The sequence below is a fragment of the Sarcophilus harrisii genome, chromosome 5, assembly GCF_902635505.1.
Source record: "Sarcophilus harrisii chromosome 5, mSarHar1.11, whole genome shotgun sequence".
Taxonomy (NCBI): Eukaryota; Metazoa; Chordata; class Mammalia; order Dasyuromorphia; family Dasyuridae; genus Sarcophilus; species Sarcophilus harrisii.
Genome location: NC_045430.1, coordinates 161,798,691 through 161,811,139, shown reverse-complemented (window position 1 = coordinate 161,811,139; position 12,449 = coordinate 161,798,691). Strand labels below are relative to the sequence as shown.

General features: G+C 34.4%; 1 protein-coding gene across 2 annotated transcripts in view; it reads left to right on the top strand.

The window, feature by feature from the left end:
- Window positions 1-12,449, top strand: part of TFEC (transcription factor EC) — an 86,380-nt gene that overhangs the window by 55,664 nt on the left and 18,267 nt on the right. Inside the window, exons 1-2 of one of the 2 annotated variants that reach the window (XM_031938856.1) lie at window positions 2,192-3,770; window positions 11,583-11,697. In XM_031938856.1, coding sequence (XP_031794716.1) covers window positions 3,705-3,770; window positions 11,583-11,697 — 181 coding nt within the window. In that variant the 5' untranslated portion in view covers window positions 2,192-3,704. Of the gene's footprint in view, window positions 1-2,191; window positions 3,771-11,582; window positions 11,698-12,449 lie in introns of those variants that run through there. The other variant, XM_023504822.2, reaches the window with a different exon arrangement.

The window sequence follows — 12,449 nt, the reverse complement described above, 5'->3', positions numbered from 1 at the left end:
ATATATGTTAAACATGTTAAAATATATGTTAAATTGGAACTGATTTCTAAGTATGATTTGATTATAACATATCCATTTCCCACATGTGGAATGCAATATTAAAATGACATTAAATACATATGCCTTATCTCAGAGTATGAACAATTTTTCTTAGCTGAGATTATTGACTATTATAAATTCATATATGTATTTATTTAGATGATTTTGATAGCAATTTAAAATTATTTTTTAGAGATCATAGCTTGAATACATTTTTTGGAGGGGAAAAAAAGAACACATTTGGATAAAATAGGCCATTGGCATAAGCCCAAAATGTCAAGATTTAACCTCTAATTAACCTCAAAGCTAGAACCTAGGAAAATAGGAACTGGGATAGAATATGAAAACTCACCCAGAGACTCTACCTGGCACTTAGCAAACTTTTAATATACTTGTTAAAGCACTCATTGGACAGTATAATAATCACTTAAATATTTATTTTTTCTACTTTCAACCTGAATACAGAAATTATCAAATTCTCTTCAATATTATTTAAAAGAATTTCTCACTCCTTATTAATAGAAGGGGAACTGAACTGTTGGTTTGCATATGATCATAAGTATTAGACCCAGTCAGTCTCTTGGGACCAGTCAGCTTATTCTGGCTTTAATATTAGATCACTAAACCAGTGATCTCACCAATGTGTCCAATCCTGTACAATTCATCTGTGCCTTCTTATCCTTTCCAGTTCTAATAAATCCATCATATAGGGTTTCATACATGTATGTTTGAGGCTGCATTGAAAGACCTTTCAGTGGCAGATAAAGAAGTTTATATTTGATCCTACTCAGTTATTGGAGTTTTGAGTATGGAAGTGATGTGGAAAGATCTGAGCTTAAGGACACTCAATTTGGTGCTTATCTGAAGGATGATTTGAAGGAGAGAGAGAATTGAGACAGGAATATTATATAGGAGGATATTTTAATAATCCAGGAAAGAAATGTCAAGTGCTAAGGTTGTGACTATATGAATGGAGAGAGAATGATGTGTTTTAGAAAAAGATACATCTGATAACTGATTGGATATATTGGGTGGAGTAAAGTAACCAGATTTTAAACTAGGATGGTGGTACCTATGGCTGGGTAGGGAAGATAATGAGTTCTATTATGAACACCTGGTTTGAAATATCCGCTAGGCAGTTGGGGATGCAGGACTAGAATTCAGTAGTAAACTTATGGCTACATATATCAATCTGGAAGTCATGTACAGAGAGAACCCATGGGCGCTGAACAGGTCACCACATGAGAGAAAAAAGAGAAGAGGATCCAGGTTAAAACCTTGGGTGTTCATCCAGTATTAGTGGTTATAAAGACAAAATAATAAAGCAAAGGAATTCCAGATTAGAATATAGATAAAAGGAGAATCAGGAGAAAACACTGTCATGAAAAAATCAGAGAAGAGACTATCTAGTAGGAAACTGGTCAACAGTGAGAAATGCTGCACAGGATTGTAAGAAAATGTAAGTTCCTTGAGGAAGAAACTATCTTTTGCTTCTTCTTATATGCCCAGCACTTAGTAAAATTCCTACTACATAGTCTGCATGTAATAAATGTATATTGGTGAAGGAAGAAGATTAAGAAGGGTTAAGTTTCACAATTATGAGATCCTTGATGATTGTGGAGTAAGAAGTTTGTCTAAATCGTACAGATGTATATTAAGAGCTTCTTGAGGGAAATATCCAGTCAAACTATTTTGTCTATTTAAAGACTGCCTTCTATATAGCTTAAGTTGATCTCATGCTTATTTTGGTGTTGATGTCATAACATTTCATGGTTTTAATCAGGCTTGGATTCTTTTTCTATTATTGTTATCTGTTGTTGAAGAGACATAGGAAAAGGACTTTAGTAATTAGTTGATGTCTCTCAAGTGATCTGTTCATGAAACACTGGGATGTGATCTCTGGACTTACCAAAATGGGAAATCTTTGTGAGGTTGGCAGTAAACTTTGTATGTCCAAGAACTGGCCTAATTATATGTAGAGAGATTTACTTAAATTTATGTATTGAAGAATTTTTTTTTTTTTTTTTACCTTAGGTCATCCAGAAACTATTTACTATTTCATTAAACTGTTTTCTGAGTTGGAGAGGGGGTTAGGATCTAACCAACTGTGACCTCCTAAACTGTGGACTTCCTAAAGTTTTGAATTCTTATGGTAAATACATGAGCATTAGGTTGATCACAATTTCTTCAAGCAAAATTAGATTAGTGCTTTAGGGAAATGTTGGCATTTATGATTTGGGTGGAGATTGGAACAAGATGATCCCTTATCTTCTAATTTTAGTGTCCTGTTTTTAAGAAATAAAAATATCCTTCTAATTTTAAGTGTCCATATTACATTAGCAAGTAGGATTTTTGGCATATTGCAGTCAGAACTACATAATATAATTGTGAATATAATATCTTTTGTGGGAGTAGGGTGAGATTTGGAATGAGAGCATATGACTGGTAAATTTTGTCTTTTAACATAAAAAATAATAGAGGCAGTGACAGTGGGACTGTAGAATTAGGTGGTTTAGTTCATTCCTTGGAGGACAGCATTCTTTAGCTTTTTGGAGGTTTTTTCCAGAGCAAATTGCCCATGTCTCTATTTGTTAATAGAAATATTGATATTTGAATCAATGTTTGTGTCAGTACACTAAAGAAAAAAGGAAAATGTGGTAATAAATTGAATGTGTGCCAAGAGATTTTAATGACCACTTACTGATGATAACCATGAAACTATTAATCCTCAACTCTGTTTCAGAAAGAATAAATTATTTTCATTAGAGTTAGTTTGTCAAAATTCATATAAGAAAATGAGACCTCAAGGAATAGTTTTTTGCTTTGTTCATTAAGCCTAAGTTCAGATTTTCACACATTCCCTCTCCACATTGATGGATGATTTTATTTGGGGAAGAGGAGATAATCTCTTTCTATATGGTTTTTCACCAGTTACTAGATGCTGCTGGTGTAGCTCTTTCTACATAGTAGATACCAAATAATCATTGTTGACCAACTGACTTAATCATTAAGATAACCATAAAGAATCAATAATTTGACCATTTTTGCTGCTGTGATGAATCAGAAATTCAATCCCCTGGATTAGTTAAGTGTATAGTCAATAAATGCATGGATAGTAAATACCATAAATGCTAGAATAGTTAGAATCCATGAAAAAGGGAGATTAAAATGCTTTTTACCAATTTCCTGATTCTGGGGAATGGGATGTGGTTCTTAGAAACAAATATCAAATAGATAAAATATTTCCCTTTTATATTACTCTGTGAGAATGATTTTGTTATGATAATGAAAATGCAGCTGCCACACATTAGGAAAGATAATAAGTTGGTACATATAATTCTGCTGACCCAAGTAACTCATGTCTTCATCTTATTTTCTCGGCATTTCTTCAACTAGGTAAATGTAAATGCTGGTGGCATTTGGCAATCTAAGTAAACTGTTAGAGTTCAAAACCATTCCAGGGATGGAGATTGAGTAAATATTAACAACCCACTTTGCTTAGCTGAGTAACTTGAAAATGTGCATAACATCAGTGAGGAAGCTTTTGTCAGTCACATCCTGGACCAAATTAGTCTTAAAGTCCAAGAAAGAGTCAAAGTTCACTTTTGTGCAGAAGTTTCAGCCTAGATTTTCTGCTTATTGTTTGCAAGTTTAAGGCAAAGAGAATGATGAAGGAAAAAGAGAAAACCATTGCTATTGTGAAGGTTATAGACTCTCCAAAGTTCAGACTGGTGAGCAAGTAAATTTGGGCTATCTTTTAGTGTCTTGAGTATGAAGTGCAGTAAATGCTATGCTGAAACTAATAATCTTAGAAAAAAATAAAAGAAGGTATCTTGAAAACAGGCTACCGGAGCACATGGAAATAGGTTAACAAGCTTTGGTGACTGAGTTGATAGATTTTCATGCTATGTACTTTATGAAAACTTTAAAGTTCTATGTGTTTTATTTTCTACAGGATTATTAGAACCAAAGTAGTGTACTGCTCTGGCTTTTTTATTTAAAGGGGAAACATTAAAGTCAGATTCATCCTGGGAAGGAACTATATGCTCATTTGTATAAGTGTTTCTATATTAAACTAATTATATTTTATTGGAATTGTTTAATTAATATATTGGATAAACATAAAGTACATATGTATATATATATTCCTATAAATGTGAAAAGAACATGAAAAAATTTTCATTCTCTTTCTACATTGGATTTTCTCTATTCAACTCAAGTTAGAAGGGACAGAGCTAGGTTTTTAAAATCTGCTTTTCATATAACTTTGTAATGCATTATTTGTACTCAAAAAAATGAGTGGGCCTTCCTTCTATGTTCAATGTTTGCCAAAGCTAGGCTCTTAGGTTCAAATGATAAACAGAAATGAGGCAGGATTGAACTCAACAGTGCATCCTAAAACTGTAAAAGGACTGTCTACTGCATTTAAATGAATAGGAGCCCCAAAGGAAAATGTGTTAATCTTTGAAAAGCTAAGCTTTTCATGTATGCATACATTGTACATGTACATGCTCCCCTACTGAGTTCTGCATTTATGCCTGTAGTTTATCTTCCTTTTATGTCCCCAGTTGTTCTACCTAATAGCCTCATGCTAACTTTTCCCATCACCCCCTCTCTGTAATAGTATGGCTGCATCTCCAGTGGAAAAGCAAAGCAGAGGAGCCAAGAAACAGTCTTAAAAACTCAGACAGCCTTCTGCTCAGTGTTCCAGGGAGACAAAGGATGGCATTATGTTTTCAGGCCTCCATAAGTTCCTGTGTCCTTTTAATTAATCATTCATTCAATGAGTGTTTACTGAGTATCTACTCTCTACCCATCTATGCTTTAAGTGCTCTGGGGGAAACAAAGGTAGCAGATGAAATAGTCTTATTAAAGACATCTTCTTAGAAAGACAAAACTAACATAGGAAATATTAAAATAAAATAATCATTAGCCTGTGTGGAACATATAATATGTGGAATAGAAGTTTAAAAGAGGCAGGGGAGCATCAGTTGCCTAAGGTAATTAGGGGAGACTTCTTAATGGAGGTGTACTCCCCACTGACTGTCACTTAAAGGTGAGAGGAATTTTGAATGTGGAGGGGAAAAATGGAGGACATTTGAAGTAAGGTTAATGTATTAAACAAAGGCTGGACTGACCAGAATTAAAAGTACATGTTGGGAAGGAACAGGAGATGTGGATGGATAGATCAGATAGAGGACCTTGAAAGCTAGGAGGAATTTAGATTTGATGTGACTGCATAGAGAATCATGTTAAAGTCTTGAGCAAGAAAGTAACTTAATGGAATTGGTGATTTTAGAACAATGTTTTATCTTTGAGGCTTGGAGTAGGGAGAAAGTTGTGAATAGGAAGAACATGTCAAGCCGTAAGTTAGGTGTTTTTTTAAATTTATATATTTGATCTCTGAATCCGTAGAGCTTGAGCCAAACAGTCATATCTGTTAAGCCACACTTGAACTCAGGACTTCCTGTCTGAGACAAATTTTTTTGTCTCAGATTCAACAAGGATTTATTAAGTACCTGATCTGTGGTAATTGTTAGTAATAATACTTCAAGTCTACAGACATCAGTTGGAAAAGACTGCTCCTGCTCTATAAAAAGACAAGGTAGACAAGGCACCTTTTGCTGAGGAGAGGAAAGAGACTGAGGAGCTCTAACAGTCCATGGAATTGCTCCCAGCAGTTAAAGAAAATGCAAAATAGTTTAATGATCAGATGTTCTGTTATCCCAAGATAGGGTAGGTCATACCCTGAATATAAAATATTCAATATTAAGTCAAATGTGTTTGAAAAAATCCATACAATCATGGTATTTTGATGGTGATGATGTCTTTAAATTCTATATCTTTGCCCAAATGAAACAGAAATAATATATGATTTGGGGGGAAAAAAGAGATGAGGTCACATCAAGAAATTTAATACTTGTTTATGGGAATTTTGCAACAGATTGAAAATAGATACTCATGGCTTCAGCTTTAATATTTCAGATTTGTGTCTGTATACTGTGCATATCCATTGATCAATCCCTTGATTATGAGGTGATGATTTTCATGAGTTTCTATAGTAGAAAAATTATTACATGGGGAATGCTTTTGTCTAATTTGATAAGTATGCCTCAGATGACAGGCAAACTATCTTTTACTAGACCCATAATTGAAGACTTTCCAAGTCTGCAGAACTTGGTAGAGCTTGAAATCAAAAAATGTAGAGATGCCCAAATAGCCAGAGCACTGTACTTGGAGTGAAGGAAATGAGTTCAAATTCCTCCTTAAATCATTTAACTTCATTTCACCTCAGTTTCCTTATCTGCAAGATGAGGATAATAATAGCACCTATCTCACTAGGTTATTGGAAAGATTAACTGAAATCACATGTAAAATATTTTATTAATTTATTGGGATAGACATCAGATTTTTGATTAGTACAGAATATTTTCAGTTGGGAAACTTTCTCTTCTAACTTAAATTGGCATCTTCTATATAATTTATAGTCATAGGATCCTGCAATATGGGGTGACTTCCATAAACATCCAGTAGGTATCAGAGCAGGACATGAACTCAGTTCTCCTTGGCTCAGCTATCTATCCACTAGAACAGGTTTGTTTTTTACTTTTTATTTTAAATCAGATTTTATTTGTATAAAAGTTTTTTTTAATAATTTTTAAAATATAGTTTCTGAGTTTGTTTAAGCAGTATACCTTATTTAATACTGGCTGGAATTATTTTAAATTTATTTATTTACTATTTTCCCCCAGTTACATTCAAAACATTTTTTTTCACATTTATTTTTAATATTTTTGAGTTCTAGTTCTCTCCCTTATTCCCATCCATAATTAAGAAACCACATGTGAAGTTATTCAAAACATTTTCATAAAAATGTGAAAAAAAAGATCTCCCACTCTAATGAAAATTTAAAACCCTCAAGAAAAATTAAGTTAAAAATAGAGAGATAGAGAATACTTCGATCTATATTCAGACTTGATCACTTCCTTCTCTGGATATGGATAGGATTTTTCATTGTAAGTCCTTCAGCTTCAGAGTAGTTATGGATTGAGAATAACAAAGTCATTCACAGCTGGTCTTCTTAGAACATTGCTATTACTTTGTATACAGTATATTTTACTTTGTTTGTAGAAGACACTGCAGGTTTTTTTTTTTCCTGAGAGCATCCTGCTCATCATTTTCCAGAGAACAATAATATTTCATTAGAGAAACTTGCTCCAATTTTTTTTTATAGTTTCCATTACTAACTGTATTCCCCTCCCCCCCGCATTTATTCTTTCTCTTTTTACTCTGTCCTTCCTCAAGAGTGTTTTGCTACTGACTAGTCCCTCCCTCAATATTAGGGCACAATTTCTTAAACTTTTCCCATTTGCAACCCCTTTTTGCCTGAGAAATTTTTGATGACCTCAGGTATATAAAATAGGTATACAAATCAAACATTTGCTGATAATAAATCATAATTTTGTGACCCCTACATTCAGTTATGAGACTCCATATGGGCTCATGACCTACAGTTTAAGAAGCTTTGCACTAGGCCATGGTTTCTCTATTTTTATATTTGTCTTATTACAAGGATTGGACCTTATATATAACACAGTTTCTAGGTGAGGAAACTCCATTTACCAGTGTGGATCAGTATCTTCTTGGCAACTTGGAGAGTTAGTTCTAGGATCAAGGGCCATAAATTTATGGCACTGTGTGTCAAAACAAGGGAAAAGAGGGAAGAGAGGGGAGTAAGCATTTTTAAAGCCACTATGGGGCAGACATTGGGCTGAGCACTTTACAAATGTTATTTCACTTTATCTTTACAAAAACTTGGTGAGATAGAAGTTATTCTATCCTCATTGTACAGTTAGGGAAACTGAGGCAAATAAGTGCTCAGTCACTTGGCTCAAGGTCCCACAGCTAATAAGTGGCTGAGGTTGGATTGGAGCTCAGGTGCTCTCGAGTCCAGATGTGATACTCTTATCCACTGCACCACCTGACTACCTTGATGATAGAAATGTGAACACAGATGCCCCATGTTCCAAGGTGAGCTCTCTGTTGACTATAATTGGCTACTTCTTGAAAATGAAGAATCATACATTCATGATTCAAATTAACCAAAATTAGAGGGCAATACTTTAAGTGCTGGGAATAGAAAGAGCAAAATGTCATGGTCTCTTCATAAAGGGAGAGTAAATTCATTAAATTGGTAACTGTGTGGGAAGGTTATGATATGGACAGAGTAGGGAGTCGCTAAGACTGTAAGAGAACTCTAGACAAGTTGCTTTAGGAATATGTGATCTAAAAGAGGCTTTCACTTAGGGGATTTGGAAAGGATAAATGGATATAGGCATTTGAGCCAAGAAGGGATAAGGGCTTCTAAAATACAGATATGAGAAGAAAGTACTTTTCTAACACATGCATTTCAGTAAAGGGAAAGCAAATGCAGAGAAAGAGAGAGAGAGAGCGAGAGAAAATATGTGCTGTAGGAGAGAATTTTTACAGAGAGATAGGGTCTAAATATGAAGATTTGGGACTCAACTATGCAAAGGTAATAATTGAAACTATGGAACTGGATAAGATCACCAAAAGAGAGAATGTAGACTAGGGTGAAGGACTCAGATCAGAGCCTGAGGGCTTATACTCTTGGATAAAGGGAAGAGCAGGAGCTGAATGAAAAAGCAAAAAAGGAGATTTTTAGATAGCAAAGTAGAAGAAATAGCACTATTGGAAGAACTTTTTTACAGAAACCAAGTTACAGATCATAGGAAAACTCACTAGATTTGGAATATGAGTATCTAGGATCAAATCCTTGCTCTTCCCCTTACAATCTACATCAGGGGTCCTCAAACTTTTTAAATAGGGGACCAGTTCACTGTCCCTTAGACTGTTGGAGGGCTGGACAATAGTAAAAACAAAAACTTTGTTTTGTGGGCCTTTAAATAAAGAAACTTCATAGCCCTGAGCGAGGAGGATAAACGTCCTCAGCTGCCGCATCTGGCCTGAGGCTGTAGTTTGAGGACCCCTGGTCTACATGATACTAATGGGGTCAATTCACTCAAATTCCATTTAACTCTAATCAATAAACCTCAAACATCTAGGAAATGTTACTCTGTGCCAGGCATTGTGATAAGTACAAGTTATACAAAAATGAAACAATTCTTACTTGCAAGAATTTATATTTGTGTAATTATATTTGTGCCTAAGTATATCAAACACCCAAATACAGAAGAGACAGGCTAATGAAGCAAGCTTTCTTAGCATAATTCCTAGCACATACAAAACATCTAAGAACTAGGGATCAAAATTCAAGCAAGAAAGACGGTTTCTGCCCTTGTGTTCTAATGGCAGTAGAGGAAGGGGCTAATATAGGAAGAAAATCTCAAAAGCAGGGGATAAGGCATGAATAAAAAGTAGCATGTAATGGAGATGGACTCAATATGATGTGTGTAGTGTACTCTTCTTTTGTATAATATGATGGTTCTCTGGGAGCAGGTTTCTTGGGGGGCTTCTGGAGGAAGCCTTAGTTTTAGTTCAAAGTAATAATCACTTCAAATGCAGCCAGGAGTTAAAATCCAGTCCTTTATTGTGTCTTTCAAAGTCTTGAGCTTCAGCCCCTAGCTCCCTCCGAATGTCTCCAGCCAGCACAGAGGTGGAATATGGAATGAATCTGTTTCCGCCTCCGAGAGTGGGCTTCTGTCCCTGGCCCTGAGAGCTTCTTGCTTATATGCTGTACACTGAGTACACACCAATCTTTATATCACTGGGAAACCATTATTTGTTGTAGGATTAAATCAATGCTAAATTAGATTTAACCATTGTCTCCTCAATTCCACTTAGTACCTTATTTCAAGTTCTGGCCCATAACATCTCCTTGTAGGATCAGATCAATCATACTGAACCATGCTAAATTAGATAATTATTGCCTCTATCAGTTCTAATGACTTAACACTTTGTAAGGATTCCAACAGATGTGCAGGGTTATATTGGGCCAGAATAAGACAAAAAAAAAAAAAAGTCCCAGAAATGATTCCCAGGACACAGTCTGAGGTCCTGGCAGGAACATGGCGAATGTGATGGCCAGAGTGGAGAAAATATGCTATGGAAATGGCTGGGGTGTGAGGTAGATTCCTTAATACTGGCAAGATTAGGCAGGAAGGGTACTAGCTCTGGTGGGGAAACTTAAGCTAATGGTGATACTTGAGCATCATGTTGGAAGTTAGAGATTTATGAGGCAAGCTGAGGGAAATAGAATTTGAATTTGCAATGTTCTAAATCTGCAATCTCCCAGTCCTCTGCAGATTTAGGAGGCAAGGCTTGTTCAACAACACAGAAAACTGAAGGATGAATTTTGGGAAAAGCTATGGGATCTAGCAATTAAGAGACCACTGATAACTTTTGAGAGAACAGAGAGATGAAAACAGAGTTCAGATTGCAAAGACTCATAACACAAATCAGGAATGGTGGTACTGCTACAAATTAGGAACTGGAAAGAGATGGACCTTTCTTGAATTTTAGGAATGAAAGGTAGAAGGGATATGGACTGATAGCTGGAGGGGATGATGAATCAAAGAAAGAGGCCATATCTAATGGAATGTGGAAAGCTTAGTATTTGTCCAGTTCTTGGTCCTCTAACTAAAATGAAATCTAGCTATTTAAGATGGAAATCTTGTTAACTTTCAGATCCTTTATGTAAAATACAGCCTTTTTTTTTTTTCCAGTGATAATCAGAGCAGATTTTAAGCATGCTTTGAAATTAATTTCCCTGGGAGTTCAAATACATGAACAGATTTTCCAAAATTGCCCTGGTGTCTATTTCAAATTGAGCATAAGTAATGGCATTCCACAGAGTCATTCTTTTGGAAGTAACTTAAGTAACACAGTCTTACTCTATTTGGATGGCCCATACATTTATTATAGGAAAGATGTTAGCCTAGCCTTTATATGCAGCTGAACTATTTATAGCAAGAGAAGTAATCCTTTCATAAGCAAAGATGTTTCATTTAACTTTAATATGTGATACTCCTTTTGATTATGAGATGCTTCATAGTATTTATTTAGTATTTAAATTAGCATTTAAAGTATTTGATATTTAAAAAACACTTAAATAAAATATTTTTATACTTTAAATACAATAGTATTTAAAGAAATTCTCCTAACAAGTCTTCCTTAGTTTTAATTTGATTTTCAATGAAGTCTCAATCTCTCTTCATGCACTTATTAATTTCTCCTAAGCTGTGATTCCTAAATGTTTTTACTTTTTATTTAGCTAGGCTATGGAATAGATCTAAACTCTCATAATACTTACAAATATTCAAGAATTCTGTTTCCATAAGCACTAGAGCTCACTTTTAGCCTAGATAGTAAGCACCCATTCCCCTGGTATATTTTAAAATTTCCACATATTTCTATTTTATTGCTATCGGATAAAGATTTACCAAAATTTAATAAATGGAAAATTTGTTAAAACTATTTTAGAACCAGCAGTAGGGTTGATGATTTCATTAGTCTATTCTGATTTTTAAAAACATTTTTTCTTCCTCCTCTTCTTCACAAAGTTATCTGGAAGCATCTTGGATGTGTACAACGGTGACCAAGGCATTTCACCAGTTAATATGGGACTTACTAATGCCTCCTGTCCAGGAAGTCTACCTGTGAAAAGGGAAACCCCAGGTAATATAGCAGTGCTATTTTTGTATCCTCTTAAAAATATCAGTAGGTCAAATGTTGATAATATATTTGATGAAACTATATGTGATGTGTGTTTGTTCACACTGCTGACACAGCCATTTAAAAATAGGGAAACTCAATGTGTTCTTTCCTTTCTCTCACAACAAAGTTTTTTCACTGAAAAATCAGCTTATATCAGGCTGAGCTATTGATTATTTGGACACTGGTTAATCTCATACCAAGGCTATGTCACATAAAATAATCTGACAAAATTTTTTCATTTTCAACTGCATCAATGCTATATCAGAATAATATCAGATTAAAAACAATAAATTGATGAATTAGACCAAATGATTATTTAATATCATGAACAAATGAGTTGATTTTGTTCTACTTTCTAAGTGGAGTTGCTTTCATTTGCATTTTGTCATTACACCAAAAACAGAAAGAATAAGACTGAAGTTATAATCACTTTTAATTCCTAGAGCTAGAATAGAACTTAGTGTTCATCTCTTCTATTATTACATTATATTACATAGAAGAAAATTTCCCCAGATTTCCAGATATTCACCTAACTCTACAAGAGCAAAAAATAGTTAGAATTAAATGTTTACACTGACTTCTTATTTTGATGACTTAAAATGATTAATTTTTTAGGGCATACCAATTTTTCTCACTTTGGATCCCAATGCCATAAAAAGGTAAATCCTGCCTAATATAATAAATTGTATCTATTTATCTATAAATATAGATAT